We start from the raw sequence: 22053 nt of genomic DNA, 5'->3' as shown, positions 1-22053 counted from the left end.
GAGCCTCAGTGTGCAGTTATCAGAGGTGTTTAGCCTTCTCCTTCCTGTGATTGGTCAGCTCTCAGTCTCTCCTCCGTTGGAATGTACGCAGCCCTTTTGTTGGACTCTCCTCCTCTCTCAGGATTTCTCCTATCTTAGAAGAGCTCTGTCATCAGGATACTGCTGCCTGAAAAACTCCACTATACAGTGTGTTTCATCTCCAGTTTCACATCATCAGGCAGGTTAGTCTGGAATACTCTGCTCAGCTCACTGGGATGTCTCCCAAAGAGCTTAAATGTCTCAAAGTGCAGAGCAGCTCCTGCAGCATTTTCTCCAAAGGAAATGATGACTTACTTGGTTTTTTGTGTGATGTTGAGAACAGTCCATCAGCCAGTCTCACCATGTCCATAAGCATCCATGGCTCATGGGTAGACACACCTCACCCCCTTCACGGTGGAGCACATAGACACATTGCGCTCCCCCTTCCTCCCATTCAGGAGGTAAGAGTTCTTGTGTGTCTGGACGTCACTTTGCTGGCTGTCCGTCTGGTGTATTATCTTCCAGCCTCTGCAGCCGTCTCCCTCTTGCTCCTGCCTCCTTTGCAGGAAGGCCATCCTCTTCCTTGTCCAGCTGTTGTTATTGTTGTTGTTTAGGAAGGTTGCTGTGGAGACCTGCAGCGTCATCTGTAAATCATCTCTGGACACAATGTTAGTAGAAGAGAACAGATTGCATTCTGCTCATGTACTCTGCTCATTATCTTCATGGTTTTTGTTTAAAAGTCCACCTCTTGTGTGACGTCACTCACTGCAGTTTGCTCAGAGGACATGCTTCTCAAAAATGATCTTCAAGCACTTAAAGAATAAAGTGGAGGCATTTTCTGCCACAATGGGGCAGAGAAAGACACTTCAGGAATTTTCCCTTTTTTTTTTTTTGTTTCACCTCCACTTTATTACATCATTTCTGTTTACCATAAATTTTGCTTTAATCTATTTCCCCTCTATCATAACCCCAAAACCACTTTCTATCAGTAAACGCATTCTCATCTCTATGTCACTCAGCAACATGCCATGTTAAAAGATACCAGGTGAAAGTCAGAGATGGAAGTCCATCATTGTCATTGTGCATATACCACACTCCTGGTTGGAGGTGGATATTACCGTTTTATTACCGTGTGCATGGGGCTGTGGATCACCCCCCTGTTTTAGAGGATCTCCATGGGTTCCTGCTCCACACTCGCTCTCTGAGAATAACACAGTGTCCACTGTGAAACAATAGCTGTCTCTCTGGCTATAATTTTTACTCAGAGTAATCTCTCAGCACCATCAAATTTATTTAATTCATTTGTTATTTATTTTAAATGTGTTTATTTAATAATTTGGTAAACTTACAGATTTACTTCTATAACTATGTTTGGAACCAGGCAGATATACAGCAGAGAGGTCATTACAACTCAATTTACCCCCTTCTTCTAAACCCTCCGGTATTCAAAGAATGTGCTGAGGTGAAGACATCATCTGCACTGAGAACACACACACAAATATCCAAACAATATTTCCCAAGGACCAACTTACAGATTTTTCTTTTTCTAGGAACTCCTTTTGACTTCATCTTGAATTATGTTTTAAATTAAGGTTCTTGTGAGGTGTCAAAGCTTCAGGTTGATCAGCTGAGTGTCCTGCAGTCTCTCAGACCTGTTACACAGATGTGTTTCTAATAATCAGATTATCTGTTTCTGAAATTCCTTTATCTCCTCAGAGGCTCAGCTGATATTTTATCCTCTCTAATCTATTCTCACCACTCCTTTACCTCACTCACACCTACTACATTTATATTTTCACTTCAATCTATTTATTTTAGGCTCAGTTTGTGTCCAAGCTATATTATTATCATTACTATTTTGTTATTATTTATTATTCATACTATTGTTATTATAGCTATTTTATTTAATTCTCTCTTAATTCTCTCTTCTTTCCTTTTCTCCCAAATATTTTAACATTTATTTTCCCCTTATTCTTCCAAGTTTAGGATTCATTCTTACCCATTCTCTTAGGCTTTTTAATTTTATTTGACTCTTTTTCTAGTTAATGTTACTTCTATTATTAGCTTTAATCAATCCAATTATTCTATCAGAGGTTTTTCACTTTTAAATGGGTTACTCTTTTATTCAAATGTATTTAAACTGTTCCTGTTTTCCCCTTTTGGTCTCTAATTTAACACTTCTAGCCCCTCCAGATTATCTACTTTTAAACTTTTTACACTCTTCAATATTAACTTTAAACCTCAATGATTAATTTTCCTAGTTTGCACTTATTTCCCACAAGTTTATGCAAACTTTAATTCACCAATTGTATAGAAAAGCAGACAAGCTCTGCTTTTAATATACACCCCAACAGATGTATGCTGCTGCAGGCTGAGGCCTTGCAGCCTGCAGCAGGTCCATCTTCACAGATCACTCCTCCACTACACTGACCACCAGTTCATGAACACATCTATTAATTTATTTGATCTACACTCCGATTATTTCCCAGTTATTTTATTGTTACCATTACATAATGTTATCTGTTATTCTACTACAGCTGTTAGAGATTTTATTTATTTCTTCACTATCTTCTAGTTTTCCCCAAGTATTTCCTCCCTTATTTTTACCAATTTCTCCCAATTGTGTCACTTGTTCTCACTGACCTATTTTAAACTTCTAATTCTAATCTACTTCTTTTCAACTTTTCTTTTGACCAATATCAAATTTAACATTGTTTGAATGACTTCTGGCTCCGGCAGGAGCTTTGTTTTGTTCACAGGGCTATTTTTATTTGAGCTCCTCCCGATTATCCAGTCTTTAACCTATTACTGGTTACAAAGTTACTATTAACCCCAATTCATAAATTCCTTATTCACATATACACAACTTTTTTTCTTTTAGAGCAGAGAGAGAACTGCCCAGCGACAGCACTCTCTCTCTCTCTCTCCCCCAAACTCCCTTCCTGCTCACACACACACACATCCCAGGCTCTCCCACACACACACACACACATACCAGGCAGGCAGACACACACACACACAGGTCCGCAGCCAAGGCCTTTGCAGCTTGCAGCAGCCTCTCTCCTCCTTCTTCCACAGCAGGTTATATTCTTGAAGCACAATTTACAGCAATAACAAGGATAAATGAATTATACTTTTCAAAAGCAGAATATACAGCAGGGAATAACTACAAGCCCAGGCAATATGTACAAAACATTACTTAAACACAACTTAACCAAATGGCACCACTCATCCAGTGCCTGACGTCATAATCTCCCAGTCGGACCTCGATGCCTTATTATCAAAGGTTTCCCCCTTCAGAGAGCTACCCCTAAGAGCTTATCTCGATCCGCCCCTGGTTGTCGACCCCGACCGTGGACCCCCGCTCGTCAGAGCCCGAACCTTTAGCGGATTCTGATGAAACGTGCGGTAACCGCCGTGCGACTTTCTGCTAGCTTCCTTTTTTTCATACAGTGAATCCTCCAGGCCGAATCTTCAGTGCATTGTTACCGCAAAGGTCTCAAAATACTAATCATGGGACCCCCAATAGCTTACTTCCGATACACGACCTGGTCAATATCGCCCGCGGCAGATAGCAGCCTGAGCTCGTCCGGCCCAAGATAAAGGTTTGGACCGGATAATTCTCAGCGGTAAATCTCCGCGAGGACCTATCACTTTATTCTCTTCAGCGCTTCTCAATAAATACCACAGAACAGATACGACAAGACGAACAGACAAAACAAACACCATTCACAGCTGCGATCTCACACACAACACGCATTCATTCCACTCCAGAGTTCAGCAAAGCAAGAAAAACCCCAAACACAACACCTGCTCAATCCAGGAGTCTCCTTTTATCCAGATTAGACCATTTTAGCTCAAAATAGCCGACCACAAAACCCTTAAATTTTACAAATTCTTTATCCAGAGCAAGACAGCTGTTTTATTTTGAAAGTGTAACCAGGAACTTGGGCGGAAGTCTCAGTCACCCGGACAACACCATTGTTGCAGAAAACTGCTTTACTTACTTTTGCGCGCTTTTGGTGTTCTCCGTAGCAACGTGAGGCTCCGTCCAAACCCTAGGTACCTCTCCAGCTGTTCTTATCTCGGAGTCCTGCCGCGGTCGCCAAGATGTCGGGTTTTTTTGCGGCTCTCTCCCCCTGTTGCTCTTACCAGGCGGAGGGGAGACCAATGGGAGCAAATGCACCTTGAGAAAAGCTCCACACTTCACAGAAACTCACTGGAGATGAGCAGGTTTCGTTTCCAGGATTTATTGAAGCACAAAGTTAAACAAAGTTCGAGATATCAAAAAGTTAAACAAAATACAAGATAGCAAAAGTTAAACAAAATGCAAGAAAGCAAAAAGCCTCCCGAGAGTGAGCGCCTTGGTGCTGTTATAAGGTGGTAGAAAAGCAAAGAAATAAACGTCCAGAGTTTAACAGAATATAAAAACAGAAGCCCTCTCGGGAGTGAGAGCCTGCAGCCGCTGCAAACACGGGTGAGAGGAAGAGCAAAGAAGAGCGCTCCCTCCCAAGTTTGCCATGCCCTTATATAGCCCAATCTCACACCTCCTGCAGCTGTTATCAGGGGAGGGGACATATTAAGATGCTCCTTTAAGCAACAGTTCTATGAATTGATCTCAGGGGGGCTAGAAAAAACCCATCTTTCCCACGTTCCGAAGTCCAGGTGTGCCTCCTCCCCTCCCCTCGGGATTCACTCCGGCTACTCGCCCCTCCCCTCGGGAGAAGCTGGGTCAAAAGTGCACTGGGTAAAAGGTGAAGCTCCTCACAAAGGTGGGGGCTAGCATTACTTAATGGAAAAATCCCAGGTTGCCTGCAGAGCAGGCCTTTTCCACCTACCTATGCAGTGCTCCAGTGTGTGAGTGACAATATAGGTGACAAATAATACATAATGTGACCATTAATTAGAGTGTGTGATTAATATATATATAACAATACATGATATAAAAATATTGATATAAAATACTGATGTCATCAAGATAAAAATACACGACACATCCAATAAATTTCATTCCACTTCACGATTGCGTCCCACTTGTTGTTGATTCTTCACAAAAAATTAAAATTTTATATCTTGATGTTTGAAGCCTGAAATGTGGCAAAAGGTTGAAAAGTTCAAGGGGGCCGAATACTTTCGCAAGGCACTGTACCGGTGGTGGCTCTTATCTCTAGGAGACTGGTTCAAAAACTCAAGCTGTGTACTGAGGCCAGCACTAGCTCCGGCTCCCTCCCCACCAGCAAGAGATGATATTCCATGTCACTATGACGAGATTTAGCAACTAAAAATTGAACCACCAGGGTCACAATATATTCTTTGCCAAGAATAACCTCACCCAAGTATATGAAACTTTGGATTTAGCTGTCATGGTTTAAGAGTGGTTCAGGTAAGTTTTAGTGAAGAATGACTTAGATGATGATGTTACCATAAAGGCCTGATTAGTGGAGTGCTGGACAGATAGTTGGCCTTTTGTAACCTAGCACATGGGAGATTTTAGTGCTGCTAGTAATTCATAGGCTGATGACTTGGATGGTCTTACCCTAGCCCTGAGTGCCCACTTCAGGTTATGCACCAATTTACTTTTAAACATTGTGATCTTTCAAAGTGTGGATATCCCCTAAAAGGTGTCACAGCTGATTTTTTTAGTACTTTAAATACCTTTAATGACTTCTAGCTGTGGCTTTTTTCCTCCTGTTGCAGGTGTGTGTGTGCTGCTGCTGTCTGCACCGACTGTTTCTGCAGGTGAGTTGATGGAAGTGAAAACAATCAGAGAGACTCCAACAAGAACGCAAACACATTTACTCTGTCTGTCTGTCCTCCAGTCTCTCTGTCTGTCAGTCCAAACCTTCAGCAGTTCTTCAGTGGACCTTCTTCAGCGGCTCTGAGTTGTGTTGATGATGGACAGACAGTTGCTGGATGGACAGTGAGGAGGACCAAAGAAAACCAGACTGAAGAGTGCGGAGCAGCTGCAGACTTTGGAAGAGTTGTTGGTTCCTCCTGTGTTCTGGACTTCAAAACAATCTTGAGTGCAGATTACTGGTGTGAAACCGGTTCTGGACAGAAGAGCGATGAAGTCTCCATCAGTAGTTCAGGTACAGAAAGTGATCCCAAAGGTCTCCCTATCTCTGTAAAGTTATTTTAGACATGTACTGCTACTCTAAAATTTTCTGGGTGACTGGTTTGCAGATGTCGTTTAAGATTTGTTGTGTTTTTACCTGAGATAGTCGCCCCACATGGTTTACACATCGCTCTGTTTGTCACAACGTCAAAGGACAAATGTGTCCATACATCGGCTCTTCTCTTTGTCCCTGCTGACATTGTTTACATAACTTAGTTCTATCGGAAGGAACAACCAATCACAGGCTAGTTTGGTCTTCACTGGTTTAGAGCAAATTTGTGCAACTGTGCGTTTGATTGGATGTTTTCCTAACTTGTCCCGCCCTTTCACAAAATTAAATAAGATCTGATTGGATGTCATTCCCGCCAAGCAATTTCCTCTTGTTTTCATTCGTTGACAAAAGTGTCAATTAATTTCATTGTCATTTTTATCATTTTAGGTAGTTTTTATTTAGTTATCACCACTAATGCTTAGTGGTTGGGTGAAACCATTTATTGATAAACAACTGTGTTATCTCTTTTTACACTGGCTTGCAAAAGTATTAATACCCCTTGAACTTTTCCATATTTTGTCACATTACAACCACAAACGTAAATATATTTCACTGGAATTTAATGTGAAAGACCAACACAAAGTGGTATACAGTTGTAAAGTGAAAATAAAATTATATATGATTCAAAACATTTTTTACAAATAAAAAACTGAAAAGTGTGGTGTGCAAAAGTATTGAGCCCCCTTTTCTCTGAGTGCAACCAATTGCATTCAGAAGTTGCCTGATGACTGCTAATGACTACAAAGAGTCCACCTGTGTGTAATCTAATCTCAGTACAAATACAGCTGCTCCGTGACGGCTTCAGAGGTTGATTAAGAGAATATTGGCGAGTAAACAGCATCATGAAGTCCAAAGAAAACACCAGACAGGTCAGGAATAAGGTTGTGGAGAAATTTAAAGCAGACTTAGGCTATAAAAAGATTTCCCAAGCTTTGAACATCTCACGGAGCACTGCTCAGTCCATTATCTGGAAATGGAAAGAGTACGGCACAACTGTAAACATACCAAGACAAGGCCGTCCACCTAAACTTACAGGCCGACCAAGGAGTGCACTGATCAGAGATGCAGCCAAGAGGCCCATGGTGACTCTGGACCAAATGCAGAGGTCCACAGCTCAGGTGGGGGAATCTGTCCACAGGACAACTATTAGTCGTGCACTGCAAAAATGTGGTCTTTATGGAAGAGTGGCAAGAAGAAAGCCATTGTTAAAAGAAAACCATAAGATGTCCCATTTGCAGTTTGCCAGAAGCCATGTTGGGGACACAGCAAATGTGTGGAACAAGGTGCTTTGGTCAGAGACCAAAATTGAACTTTTTGGCCAAAATGCAAAACGCTATGTGTGGCAGAGAATTAACACTGCACATCACCCTGAACACACCATCCCCACTGTCAAATATGGTGGTGGCAGCATCATGCTCTGGGGCCGCTTCTCTTCAGCAGGGACAGGGAAGTTGGTCAGAGTTGATGGGAAGATGGATTGAGCCGAATACAGGGCAATCTTGGAAGAAAACCTGTTGGAGTTTGCAAAAGACTAGAGACTGGGGTGGAGGTTCACCTTCCAGCAGGACAATGACCCTAAACATGCAGATGAAGCCACTCAAATTGGTCGGCCGATCCGTGATGGGACCTTGGCTGGTCTGTGGCAGATTCGGGGCCGGAACGTGGCCGAAATGAAATCCCCCGCTCATGATGTAGCAGTTCAGCCACGGGTGGGAACGCCCCTAAGCAGCATTTAGGAAAACTGGTGGTAATGTCTTGTGTATCCACCAGGAGGAGCAGTGATAGTGGAAGCGCTTTCACTTACAGCACGCTATGCTGTATTTAATCATACATATTATATTTGCTCAGAGGTTCTATGATTCTAACAGAATCATAATGTTGAACCTTTCTGTAAAATACTGATATAAATATTTGCTTGCTGCCAGTAAAGTAGACGATCTAGGCACTGTACAAGCTGACTAATGAACATGTAGGCATGAAACAATTATTTAACCGCATTGATAATGTTTGTAAACAAAAAGAAAATCCAAAATGTAAATATGAATTGATTATTGCTGAGTTCTGTCAGTGAAGGGCGCATTTATACGACAGCGGGTTTGCGCAACAATGATGTATGTGAGTGTGTATTCTGCTCTGAAGAAATATGGCAGAAATATGTGGAGCTCTGTTCAAAAGATTAAGGCTGAAGATTTAGGGAAATGCTACTTTAGGGGAGGGACCCAAAGATTTGGCTCTTACATTTACGGGAATAATCCCTTGCTAGTGACGAGCTAGTATTCTGCCAGAAAGTGATTGTCAAAAAGCTATTTTTGGTATTTGCCAGAAAATTATTGGCTGTATTTAAACGGCTGTAAATGACTTGTTGACCTATAATCTGCTTTCCAAATTAACAGTCACAGCGGCTCCTCCGTGAATCGCCACCTCATCGTGGTGAAGGGGTTTGTATGTCCCAGTGATCCCAGGAGCTATGTTGTCCGGGGGCTTGTCCCCCTGGTAGGGTCTCACATGGCAAACTGGTCCTGGGTGAGGGTCCAAACAAAGAGTGGTTCAGAAGACCCCTATGTTCGTAACAGCAAGGGAACAGTTTACCCTGCCCGGGTTAGGGTTACCGGGGCCCCACCCTGGAGCCAGGCCTCAACGCATGGCCTGGGCTCTGGAACCAGTCTCCTGAAGAAGGGCTGGACTCTGTTCCAGTCTGGAGTTGCCCTCGGTGAGAGGCGGCAAGCTGGGGTGGGTATTTTTGTATCCCCCCGGCTTGCTGCCTGTACGTCGCAGTTTTCACCGGTGGACGACAGGGTAGTTTCCCTGTGCCTTCGGGCTGGGGAACGGGTCCTGACTGTTGTTTGCGCTTATGCGCCGAATGACAGTTCAGAGTAACTACCCTTTTTGGAGTCGCTGGGTGGGGTGCTGGAGAGTGCTCCATCTGGTGACTCCATAGTCTTGCTGGGAGACTTCAATGCTCATGTGGGCAATGACAGTGAGACCTGGAGGGGCGTGATTGGGAGGAACGGCCTGCCCGATCTGAACCCGAATGGTGTTTTGTTATTGGACTTCTGTGCAAACCACAGTTTGTCCATGACAAACACCATGTTTGAACATAAGGTTGTCCATAAGTGCACATAGCACCAGGACACCCTAGGTCGCAGGTCGATGATTGATTTTGTAATCGTATCATCAGATCTGCGGCCGTATGTTCTGGACACTCGGGTGAAGAGAGGAGCTGAGCTGTCAACTGATCACCACCTGGTGGTGAGTTGGATCAGGTGGTGGAAGATGCTGGACAGACCTGGCACACCTAAACATACTGTGAAGGTGCCCTGGGAACGCCTGGCAGAAGCCCCAGTCCGGGAGATCTTCAACTCCCACCTCCGGCAGAACTTCGACAGCATTCCCAGGGAGGCTGAGGACATTGAGTCCGAATGGACCATGTTCCGCACCTCCATTGTTGAGGCTGCTGCTCAGAGCTGTGGCTGCAAGGTGGTAACCCCCGAACCAGATGGTGGTCACCAGAGGTGAAGAGAGCCATCAAGCTGAAGAAAGAGTCCTATCGGACTTGGTTAGCCTGTGGGACTCCGGAGGCAGCTGACAGGTATCAGCAGGCCAAGCGGAATGCAGCTAGGGCAGTGGCCGAAGCAAAAACTTGGGTGTGGGAGGAGTTCGGTGAGGCTATGGAAAAAGACTTTCGGTCGGCATCGAAGCGATTCTGGCAAACCGTCAGGCGACTCAGGAGGGAAAGCAGTGCTCCACTCACATGGTTTATAGTGCGGGTGGGGTGCTGCTGACTTCAACTGAGGTTATAGTCGGACGGTGGAAGGAATACTTCGAGGACCTCCTGAATCCCACTGACAAGCCTTCTATAGTGGAAGCAAAGTCTGGGGACGAGGGAGATGACTTGACCATCACTGGGGGTGAGGTCACTGAGGCAGTTAAACAACTCATTGGTGGCAAGGCCCCTGGGGTGGATGAGATTCACCCTGAGTTCCTGAAGGCTCTGGATGTTGTAGGGCTGTCTTGGTTGACACACCTCTGCAACATCGCGTGGAGATCTGGGGCAGTGCCATTGGATTGGCAGACCGGGGTGGTGGTCCCCATCTTTAAGCAGGGAGACCGGAGGGTGTGCTCCAACTTTTGGGGGATCACACTCCTCAGCCTCCCTGGTAAGGTCTATATCACGGTGCTGGAAAGGAGGGTCCATCTGTTAGTCGAACCTCGGATCCAGGAGGAACAATGCGGTTTTCGTCCTGGTCGCGGAACGCTGGACCAGCTCTTTATCCTCTCAAGGATATTCGAGTGTGCGTGGGAGTTTGCCCAACCAGTATACATGTGCTTTGTGGACTTGGAGACGGCATTCGGCCGTGTCCCTCGGGGTATCCTTTGGGAGGTCCTGCGGGAGTATGGGGGTGTCTGGCCCATTGCTGCGGGCCATTCAGTCTTTGTACAACCACAGTGAGAGCTTGGACTGTATAGCCGGTAATAAGTTGAGGCGCAGAGCGCACCAAACGCCACTGCCGAGCATCCTGTTGGCTAATGTCCAGTCACTGGATAACAAGCTGGACGAACTCAGGGCCAGGATACAGTTTCAGAGGGACATAAGGGACTGCAACATCATCTGTCTCACGGAGACATGGCTGACCCCCCTCATACCAGACCACGCCGTACAGCCGTCGGAGTTCTTCAGTGTTCATCGCACGGACAGAACGAGTGAGTCTGGAAAATCAAGAGGAGGAGGTGTGTGCCTAATGATTAATAACAACTGGTGTGACAGTAGGAATGTTGTCCCTCTGAAACAATCATGTTCACCTAACCTGGAGCTCCTAACCCTGAAATGCCGCCCCCACTACCTGCCCCGCGAGTTCACTTCGGTCATCTTCAGCGCCGTCTATATTCCACCTCAGGCGGACACAAACACTGCACTATCCGAGCTACATGAGGCGATTTCCACCTATCAGGCTAACCAGCGTGATGCGGCTCTCATCGTAGCCGGGGACTTTAACAGTGCAAACTTGAAAAAGCTGATACCGGAATTGATTCAACACATCGACTGCCCCACCAGAGGAGAGAGGACCCTAGACCACTGCTATTCTCCATTCAAAGAGGGCTACAAAGCAAAGCCTCTTCCGCCTTTTGGGAAGTCTGACCACACCTCTGTCCTTCTCATGCCGAAATACAAACAACGGCTCAGGCAGGAACCCCCTGCTGTGAGAGAAGTGACATGGTGGTCTGATCAAACAGAGGCCGCTCTGCAGGGTGCGTTGGATTCAACCGACTGGGACATGTTTCGCAGCAGCGCGGGCGGAGACATCGAGGAGTTTACGGAAACTGTCGTGGGATTTATTGGGAAAGTTGTTGATGACACTTCACTTAGGAGGACCATCAGGACTTTTCCCAACCAGAAGCCGTGGGTGGATAAATCTGTCCGCGACGCCCTGAGGTCCCGCACCGTTGCCTACAACTCCGGCCTCGCCTCTGGGAACATGGAGGACTACAAGGTTGCATCATACAACGTCCGCAGAGCGGTGAAAGAGGCTAAACATCGCTATGGCCGCAGACTGGAACAGCAACTACAACAGTCTGACTCCAGGGGACTGTGGCAGGGACTACGCACCATCACGGACTACAAAGCACCACACACACACCCGGTGAGTGCCGACGCTTCTCTGGCTGATGAACTCAACATCTTCTTTGCGCGCTTTGAGTCGGGAAGCCGACAGCCCGCTGCGCTCCCGGCCGGAGGGGCGGAGACACTCACTGTGACGGAGCGCGACGTGAGGAAGGCGTTTAGATGTGTAAACACTAGGAAAGCGGCTGGACCAGACGGTATTAGTGGACGTGTCCTTAAGACCTGCGCTGACCAGCTGGCACCTGTGTTTACACTGATATTCAACCTCTCACTGAAACTGTGTGTGATTCCCACCTGCTTTAAAAAGTCCATCATAGTCCCTGTCCCAAAGAAACCACACCCCAGCAGCCCCAATGACTTCAGGCCCATAGCGCTCACCTCTGTGGTGATGAAGTGTTTTGAGAGACTCATCAAGACATTCATCACCTCCTCACTGCCCACCACCCTCGACCCACTACAGTTTGCATACCGGCCAGACAGATCCACAGATGACGCCATATCCTTCCTCCTCCACAAGACCCTTTCACACATAGACACTGGTAAGGGGAACTATGTGAGAGTGCTGTTTGTAGATTACAGCTCAGCATTCAACACCATAGTTCCCTCCAGGCTGGTCTCTAAGCTGCTGGACCTGGGCCTGGACCCATCCCTGTGCAGGTGGGTTCACAGCTTCCTGACCAGCAGACCACAGGTGGTACGAGTGGGTCACCTCACCTCATCCTCCCTCACCCTCAACACTGGATCCCCCCAAGGCTGTGTGCTCAGCCCTCTGCTGTACTCAGTGTACACCCATGCCTGCGAGGCCACGGCAGAGTCCAACGTCATCATCAAGTTTGCTGACGACACTGCTGTTGTGGGACTAATCTCTCACAATGAGGAGACAGCCTACAGGAGAGAGGTCTCCCGCCTGGAGAACTGGTGCCAGGAGAACCACCTCCTGCTCAACGTCAGCAAAACGAAGGAACTGATTGTGGACTTCAGCAGGAAGCAGCAGAGGGACTACCATCCACTTGTCATCAGTGGTGCTGAGGTGGAAAGAGTGGACACTTTCAAATACCTGGGAGTGACCATCTCACAGGACCTGTCCTGGACTCATCACATAAACATCACTGTGAAGAAGGCCAGACAGCGTCTCTACCTCCTCAGGCGGCTGAGAGACTTCAAGCTCCCACTCAAGGTGCTCAGGAACTTTTACACCTGCACCATCGAGAGCATCATGCGTGGGAGCATCACCACCTGGATGGGAAACTGCACCAAGCAGGACTTCATGGCCCTAAAAAGGGTGGTTCGTTCAGCTGAACGGACCATCAGAACCACCGTCCCCAACCTGCAGGACATTTACACCAAGCAGTGCAGGCTGAGGGCCATGAAGATCCTAAAACAGCCCAGCCACCCCGGACACTCTCTCTTCTCCCTGCTCCCATCAGGCCGGCGTTACCGCTGCCTGAGGACTAAGACTGAAAGGTTGAAGAAGAGTTTTTACCCACAAGCCATCCGTCTGCTCAACTCTGAGCCCTAACTGGACCATTATTGCACAATGTAAATATTATAATTTATAAAAGTGTGTATAGTGTATAGTATATAGAGTATAGTGTATAGTGTGAATTACTTTTTTTATTTTTATTCTTCTTATTTATATGCGTGTGTATATATGGTTGCAGGTACAAAATACATTTCACTGTGCATTGTACTGTGTATAACTGTGCATGTGACAAATAAACACCATCTTAATCTTAATCTTAATCTTAAGTCGGATTCGTTTCCTGTGGGTGTTGGACTCCGTCAGGGCTGCCCTTTGTCACCGATTCTGTTCAGAATTTCTAGGCGTAGCCAGGTGGCGGAAGGCTTCTTCCTTGGTGGCCTCAGAGTCTCACCTCTGCTTTTTGCAGATGATGTGGTCCTGTTGGCTTCCTCAGGGGGTGGCCTCCAGCTCGCAGTGGAATGGTTCACAGCCGAGTGTGAAGCGGCCGGCATGAGAATCAGCACCTCTAAGTCTGAGGCCATGGTCCTCAGCCGGAAAAAGGTGGAGTGCCCTCTCAGGCTCAGGGATGAGTTCTTGCCCCAAGTGGAGGAGTTCAAGTATCTCAGGGTCTTGTTCACGAGTGATGGGACAAGGGAGCGGGAGATCGACAGACGGATTGGGGCTGCTTCTGCAGTGATGCGGATGCTGCACCAGTCTGTCGTGATGAAGAGGGAGCTTAGCGTAACAGCGAAGCTCTCGATTTACTGGTCGATCTTCGTTCCTACCCTCACCTATGGTCACGAGCTTTGGGTAGTGACCGAAAGAATAAGATCGTGAATACAAGCGGCAAAAATTAGTTTCCTTCAAAAGGTGGATGACCTCTCCCTTAGAGATAAGGTGAGGAGTGCGGCCATCCGGGAGGGGCTCAGAGTAGAGCCGCTGCTCCTCCACATCGAAAGGAGCCAGTTGAGGTGGCTCGGGCAACTGATTAGGATGCCTCCTGGCCGCCTCTTGGGTGAGGTGTTCCGGGCATGTCCCACCGGGAGGAGACCCAGGACACGCTGGAGAGATTATATCTCTCGGCTGGCCTGGGAGCGCCTTAGGGTCCCTCCGGATGAGCTGGAGGAGGTGGCTGGGGGGAGGGAAGTCTGGGCTTCTCTGCTTAGGCTCCTGCCCCTGCGACCCAGCCCCGGATAAGCGGAATAGAATGGATGGATGGATGGATGGACAGTCACAGCGGCAACGATCGCAGTCATGCCGCTGTGAAAGCGACCAAATGCAACAACAGCCACATGTTCCGCAACAGAATCCAGCTGAATACTGCAGTATTTATTTATTTATAGGTACAAAAAACTGTATGCTGACAGGTAGGAGAGAGTGAACAGGGCGTTAATGTTCGGTCTGAGAAACCCTAATCTGATGAATGTGTAAATAAGCACACTAATTACATGATGTTCTATCACCAGTTTTACAAATAATTTATACCTGTATAATTTTAAAATGTAGTAGACTGCCTTCCACAAACCACTTTGTCTTTTTCTTTAAATTAAAATCTCTGAAAGCGGCGCTCAAAAGAGAGTGTCTGCACCTTTGGATAAAATAAATGAATACTGCGTATCTCTGGTAAATCGCTACAGTGATTTTAAGGGCAGAAACTACCTTTGCAGACACGTAAGAGAGCCCAGACTATCATTAGCATTACAGAGGATTCTTCTGTGGAAAGAATTCTCTCTCTCTCCCACCCCCACCGTGGACCCCTGCGGCCAGCTCACCAGCTGAGTGCGGCAATTTTAAGAGGCAGCATCTCTACGTTGTAATAGGCATACAGTTTAAGTATGCCCATTAAGACAGTGACAAAAAGTATTTATGACAGTAAAAACAGTCCAGTTTGTATTTAACCGACCACGTTTTTCCCGTTTTAATACTTGTTGATTTACACTGTGATTTGCACTGTGATGCAAATAACAGTGAAACCTTTTCACCTCTCAGTGATCAGGTGTGAAATAAAACACTTCATGCAGCCAAGAGGCTCCGCCCACCCCCATCTCTGTGTCTGTAGAAATTTCTGAGCGAACACGACTGTTAAAAGTCGGTCATTATACTATTGGATGCATTCAGGAAAACTCCGACACTTTGACACTCAGACCATTCTTGTTATCTTGTGGCAGTAATGAGAGCACGGACTCTACTCGGGAGAAACTTGCGGTTTCAACACCAAAAAATAAACCACCAAAAACTGAATGTCAACTTGGAAAACCTTAAATTTACGAAATTCATGAAATGTTCCAAGCTGGCTTTTATTGGTGGTCTCTGAACGTCCCGTTTTCCGGAAAGCACCATGAGCTTTGCTCTCAGTCACATCACCCAGACCCTTTCCCTGCCCCCACCTCCATAAAGTTAGCACTGGTCTAATTCACTTTAATTTGGTGGCTCAGTACTCCAAAATCTCTCATTTCTTTATATTTCACAGGAAATGGGAGCAGCCATTTACTGAAACATACATGAATGCAGTTTATAAGGTTCAAAATGGAGCCTGAAAGCCAGTACCTTTAGCAGGTAGCTTATAAAATCATTTTATAATTGACAAAAGTGGAACTTCATGCAGAACTTCTAACAGGAGACTGAAAAGGGAGAAAGCGTAGATTGCTCAGTGCAGCACTACTTAAAGAAAACTATTTATTCATTTACTTATTTATTAGATTCACAAAAATAAATTGATCAAAAGAATGTTTGGTGATTTGCAGTGGAAAATGTGTGAAAGGTCATACTGACCACAAATATATCTATTTTAGATTTTCCACACTTGTTCCACCATTAGTTGCAGCTTTGTTTTAGACAGTGAAAATACTTCAGCATGAAATGTTAACAAAACATTTGTTAATCACAGAAGTCAAAGTTTTGTGAAGAAAGCGCCATCTCTTGGTGACACTCTGCAATTGAGGGAAAGGGGTGTGGTCATGCTGGGAAGTAGATACGCCCAGAAGAAGGAGGGGGACTTCCAGCTGGCTGGGAGCCGGCTGGGAGCGGCAACTTTGAGTGGCTTCATCTGTAAAGCCAGGGCTAAAATGGAATGGTTTTAAACCAAACATATTCATGTGTTAGAACGGCCCAGTCAAAGTCCAGACCTAAACCCAATCGAGAATTTGTGGCAAGATCTGAAAACTGCTGTTCACAAACGCTCTCCATCTAATCTGACTGAGTTTGAGCTGTTTTGCAAAGAAGAATGGGCAAAAATTTCAGTCACTAGATGTGCAAAGCTGGTGGAGACATACCCTAAAAGACCTGCAGCTGTAACTGCAGCAAAAGGTGGTTCCACAAAGTATTGACTCAGGGGGGCTGAATACTTTTGCACACCACACTTTTCAGTTTTTTATTTGTAAAAAATGTTCTGAATCATGTATAATTTTCTTTCCATTTCACAATTGTATACCACTTTGTGTTGGTCTTTCACATTAAATTCCAGTGAAATATATTTATGTTTGTGGTTGTAATGTGACAAAATATGGAAAAGTTCAAGGGCTATGAATACTTTTGCAAGCCACTGTAAATCATAATGACAACAAAAAACATCCAAATGACCCTGATCAAAAGTTTTCATACCCTGGTGATTTTGGCCTGATAACATGCACACAAGTTGACACAAATGGGTTTGAATGGCTACTAAAGGTAACATCCTCACCTGTGATCTATTTGCGCGTAATCTGTGTGTGCATAAAAGCTGAGTGAGTTTCTGGGTCCAGACAGACTCTTGCACTGATGTTTCTGGATTCTGAGTCATGTGGAAAGCTAAAGAATTTTCAAGGATCTACGGGAAAAGGTAGTTGAAGTGTATAAAACAGAAAAGGGATACAGAAAGATATCCAAGGAATTGATAATGCCAGTCAGCAGTGTTCAAACTGTGATTAACAAATGGAAAATCAGGGGCTCTGTTAAAACCAAATCATGGTCACGTAGAAAAACAAAAATTTTGGCCACAACTGCCAAGAAAATTGTTCGGGATGCAAAGAAAAACCCACAAATAACATCAGCTGAAATACAGGACTCTCTGAAAACTAGCGGTGTAGCTGTTTCAAGATGCACAATAAGGAGGCACTTGAAGAAAAATGGGCTGCATGGTTGAGTCGCCAGAAGAAAGCCACTACTGCGCAAATGCCACAAAGGATCCTGCATGCAATATGCCAAACAGCACAGAGACAAGCCTCAAAACTTTTGGAACAAGGTAATTTGGAGTGATGAGACCAAAATTTAACTTTCTGGCCACAACCATAAACATTACATTTGGAGAGGTGTCAACAAGGCCAATGATGAAAGGAACACCATTCTTACTGTAAAGCACGGAGGTGGATTGCTGATGTTTTGGGGACGTGTGAGCTACAAAGGCACAGGAAACTTGGTCAAAGTTGAAGGAAAGATGAATGCAGCAAATACTGGAGGCATCAGCCCAGAAGCTGTGCATGGGATGTACTTGGACGTTCCAACATGACAACGATCTGGGGAGATCTCAAGCGTGCAGTTCATGCAAGACAGCCCAGGAATTTACAGGAACTGGAGGCTTTTTGCCAAGAAGAATGATCAGCTTTACCATATGAGAAAATAAAGAGCCTCATCCACAACTACCACAAAAGACTTCAGGCTGTCATTGAGGTTAGAGGGGGCAATACACGGTATTAAGAACTGGGGTATGTAAACTTTTCATCAGGGTCATTTGGATGTTTTTTGTTGTCATTATGATTTAAAAATAGAAATCACAGTTGTTTATCAATAAATGGCTTCACCCAACCACTAAGCATGAGTGGAAAAGATGTTTTTGTGTTATCATTCATATTCTCTGAAAAAAGGCCAAGAAAGCAAAAATTATGCTGGGGTATGTAAACCTTTGAGCACAACTGTAACAGTCCTGACTCTTGCTGTAGTAGTTCCAGTTCGTCCGTTTTGTGGACGATGAATATGGCGTTGGTCAGGAAGATGCTTGGAATCGGCGGCTCGTGTGGCTGATGTGCTATCCTTGCATGTAATTCCTACAGTTTGCAGTTCAGCTAGGGTGTAGGAGAGTTTAAGACTAGCACGCATGCAATACTGACTATAAAGAACCGAAAAAGGGAGCCAAGAGCCGCTTCATCTATATGCCTGCCATCTCGAAACAATATGATTGTTGGGTTTTCTCTGTATTATTGGAGGGTCTTTATCTTTCAGTATAAAGCATCTCAAGGTGACTTTTGTTGTGATTTGGTGCTATATAAATAAAATATAATACAAATAAATAAAATAAAAAAAGAAATTATTTCAAATTTTTCAGGTATGTCTACCTACGTAATATCTATGGAAGCTGCTTGACAACCATGCTAGCTAGCTGATAACGATCAGCCTCTTAACTAAATATGGTAACTTCTGGCTCCAAAAATCAAGAAAATTGTGGCCCAAAATGCCACTCAGTGTTCAATATATGGAACCCAAAACCAATGGGTCAGACTACAGTGGCTACATCCGTCTTTTGGACAGTCTTTGATGATGAACACTGATGAATTCAGGCCCATGTTATCATTTGTGCTCTCCAGGCAGCTCCCTGCCTAAATACAACCTGAGAGTGAGAACCTGTCTGAAGCTCAGTGTTTCCTGTTGTGTGCTAAGTAAAAAGATAATGGTGAAAAAGATCCAGACCCGATTTGTTTTCTGGAGTTCATGTGTGAAACAACTTCTGACTGCTCTGTTGGTGCATCTCTTTCTCTTTATGACTCTGTTTTGTCTCTCCAGAAAAAGGTGTGATCCTGGAGATCCCTGCACTTCCTGTGATGACGGGAAGTGATGTCACTTTGCGTTGCAGACAGATCAATGGTGACACAGTGGCAGCTTATTTCTTCTTCAGTGGACGTCTTCTTGGATCTGGATATGAGGAGCACATCATCTCCAATGTGCAGCAGGTGGATGAGGGTCTCTACTGGTGTGCTACTGATTTGACTGGACCATCTCCTCAGGGCTTCCTGAGGGTCAGAGGTCAGTATCATTTCCTGTCACGTCATGTTGTAGGTTAAATAGTAAAAAAGAACTTTTGCATTTTCCTAAACATTCTTTTCAACATCAGTGGAAAAATCCTAAGTGGAGGAAAAGTGTGAAAGTGTGCCGTTAATAATCCAACAGCATCACAAAGAACTGTGGAACAGCTGAATAATAATTTAATCGATTTTCCTGTCTCTACAACATTTATCTAATCAGTTTCAAATCCTGACCTGTGTTTCTGGGTGCTGAGTAAATGCAGTGCTAAATTTAGACAGAGACATTTCAGATTAAACCTTCCTGAGTGACAAACTACCAAATTAATGAACTGACTTAATAAACCAGCTTCATCGTCTCTCCTGCAGGTCCTCCTACAACCTTTGTCAGATCTTCTGTGGCTCCTCCTCATTTGGACACCATTCCCTCCCCCTCCACTCTTCCCCCTCCTGCTAGTCCCACCAACTCTTCCTCAACTCTTCCTCCTGCTTCTTCCTGTGTGTCTTCATTCAGACTTGTCTTCCACCTGCTGGTCTTCTGTCCATACTTCATCACAACTGGTCTGCTGCTGTCCATGTGCTTGGACAGGACCTCAGCCATGAGCTCAGGTAGATACAAACACAGACGTCTGCACATGTTCCTTCATATCTTGTTTTTGTGCCTTGTATTTAGTTGTACTTCCCTTTTCTCATTGCTCTTGATTAGTTTCAGCTGCTCTTGTGTTTCCAGATGTTTCCACTCTCCCAGAGTGCCTGTTAACAGACTCTGCTGTTTAACTGCCATTGAGTGTGTCTTACTTCTGTTTTGGATTTTAGTCTTCATTTCAGCATCCACCTAATAAAAGGTTCTTTTTAATTTGTGTGTCTGTGAGTCCTGCATCTGGGTCCTCCACTCACATGACAGCACTGTAATGAAACACAGTCACTGATTTTCTCGTTGTCATGAATCGAGACACTCGAGGACAGTGAGATGAGAGAAGCTGAACAGACAAATGTGCTCATTCCTGAAGTTAGCTCAGCAGGTTAATAACCAGCTTTGTGTGACTGTAGATCCTTATGGCCGGTGTTAGCATAAGTGAATCCAGATAGCACAAAGATATCCATGGTGCATTGCTCTGATGTGTTAACTCTGTCCACAGGAAACAGACCTGCTGTCTCCATGGAGATGACCCGGCAGGTGGAACAGAATGATGACGTCGCTGCTGATGTCACCACTGAGCACGACTTCTCTGAGTACTCTGAATGAAGCAGTTTCAGTGACGTCTGCCTGAATCTGCTGCACTGATCTGAGATCTGTCATTGTCACACTTCTCAAACTCGTGAAATATTATCAGACTCGAGCAGCAAGAAGCGTCCACCACACAGGAAGCTCCAGCTTCCTATGTCTCACAACACAAATGGTTTCCTCCCATTCCTGCCAGGCACTTCCTGTAAGCCCCTGTAGCTGTTCCATCAGTGCTGCACTGAGGGGTTTTTGTTTATATACTTTATATAGAGTTTTTAATCACAAACACAAAGATTTATTCCCCACACCAAGTACATATTAATATAACCGTCATGATCCAGGGTCTGTGGCCCTGCGTTTTGAGTTCTTTTAGTGATGCTCTGTTTCATTGTATCTTCTGGTTGTGTTTCTTAGTTTTTCTTACAGTCTAGTTTCTCAGTGGTTGTAGTTTTGTATTGTCTTGGTTTTTTGTTAATTATAGGTTATTCTGATTTTCCTGTGTCTTTGTGCACATGTGTCTGTGCTCCTCTGTTTGTCTGTCTCCCGTGTTCTTGTGTGCTGGTGTTTGTCTTCATTGTTCGTGTTTCCACTCACCGCTCGTTTCCTCTGAGTATTTTTGTATTTGCTTGCGTTAGTCACAATAAAGGCTCGTTTTGTTTTACACCACTGCCTGCTCCTGTGTCCTGCATTTTGGGTCCTCTCCACCTTCCCACGCCACACGGCCTGCACCCCCGGACCGTGATAAGAACAAACATAGTGCATGTGTATAAAGCAATAGAAAAAAATAGGGAGGGCTGTTCTGCTTATGTTAGAATAAAACAAAGTCAATTTGTTATTTCTAAACAATAAAACCAAATAAAATCAAACAAATCCACTCTATATGTAACTAAAATGCAGAAATCAAAATTAAAATAAGAATTAAGATATTAAAAGCTTTAATAACCATAAAAATGAACTAATGGGCATTTCTGTCACACGTTGCATTAATGCAGCTCATCTCTGCTGTGAGGCTGACAGTGAATTGTGTATCAGAAGCTGCAGCTCTGCACACAGGAGTTTATTTTTCCATCATGAGGAGAAATTAACATGAAAATATAACAGTGGAAGAGCAGCCAATCAGATTTAGCCTGGTACACCTGCAGTGATAAGTGAATTAGCCTGTTCTAATTAGTGGACAGATATCAGCTCAAGATCCTGACCTTTAACCCTTTTTAACTTTACAGATTTAACTGTTACTACATGTAAAAAAAAAAAAGAAGAAGAAATCAAACAGTAAACATGTAATTTTTGTTTTTTAAACAAACAAAAATCCCATGTTTATATTTGGCCTAAGGCGGGAGTCATTCAGGTGTGTTAAACTGAAAAGGAGTCAGACAGAGATCACAGGTGTACTAACAGCTCTACAGGCCAGAGGGAAACGTGGTGAACTGCTCCTTTAATCTGAAGAACTCATCAGTGTTTCACAGGGAGGCGTCTCAGTGTGAACACACCATCAGCTGTTACTAAACTGAGGAGAGCAGCAGCCTGAAAGTCAGGTGACTCTGAAACCACCAGTTAAAATAACCCAAGCATCA

At 44.8% G+C, this 22053-nt stretch overlaps 1 protein-coding gene across 1 annotated transcript; it reads left to right on the top strand.

Moving 5' to 3' along the window:
• Positions 1 to 5720: 5720 nt before the first annotated feature.
• LOC115775664 (uncharacterized) lies at positions 5721 to 20500 on the top strand (the record flags this gene model as incomplete). Its single annotated transcript, XM_030723136.1, has 5 exons — positions 5721 to 5757; positions 5838 to 6107; positions 19019 to 19258; positions 19624 to 19863; positions 20394 to 20500. Coding segments are annotated over 5 exons (894 nt in total), but the record flags the coding sequence as incomplete, so codon positions are not given.
• Between the last annotated feature and the right edge of the window lie 1553 nt (positions 20501 to 22053).

Source organism: Archocentrus centrarchus, unplaced genomic scaffold (assembly GCF_007364275.1).
Source record: "Archocentrus centrarchus isolate MPI-CPG fArcCen1 unplaced genomic scaffold, fArcCen1 scaffold_24_ctg1, whole genome shotgun sequence".
NCBI classification, from domain to species: Eukaryota; Metazoa; Chordata; class Actinopteri; order Cichliformes; family Cichlidae; genus Archocentrus; species Archocentrus centrarchus.
The sequence above is the reverse complement of the archived record's forward strand: the minus strand, read 5'-3'. Positions and strand labels throughout refer to the sequence as shown.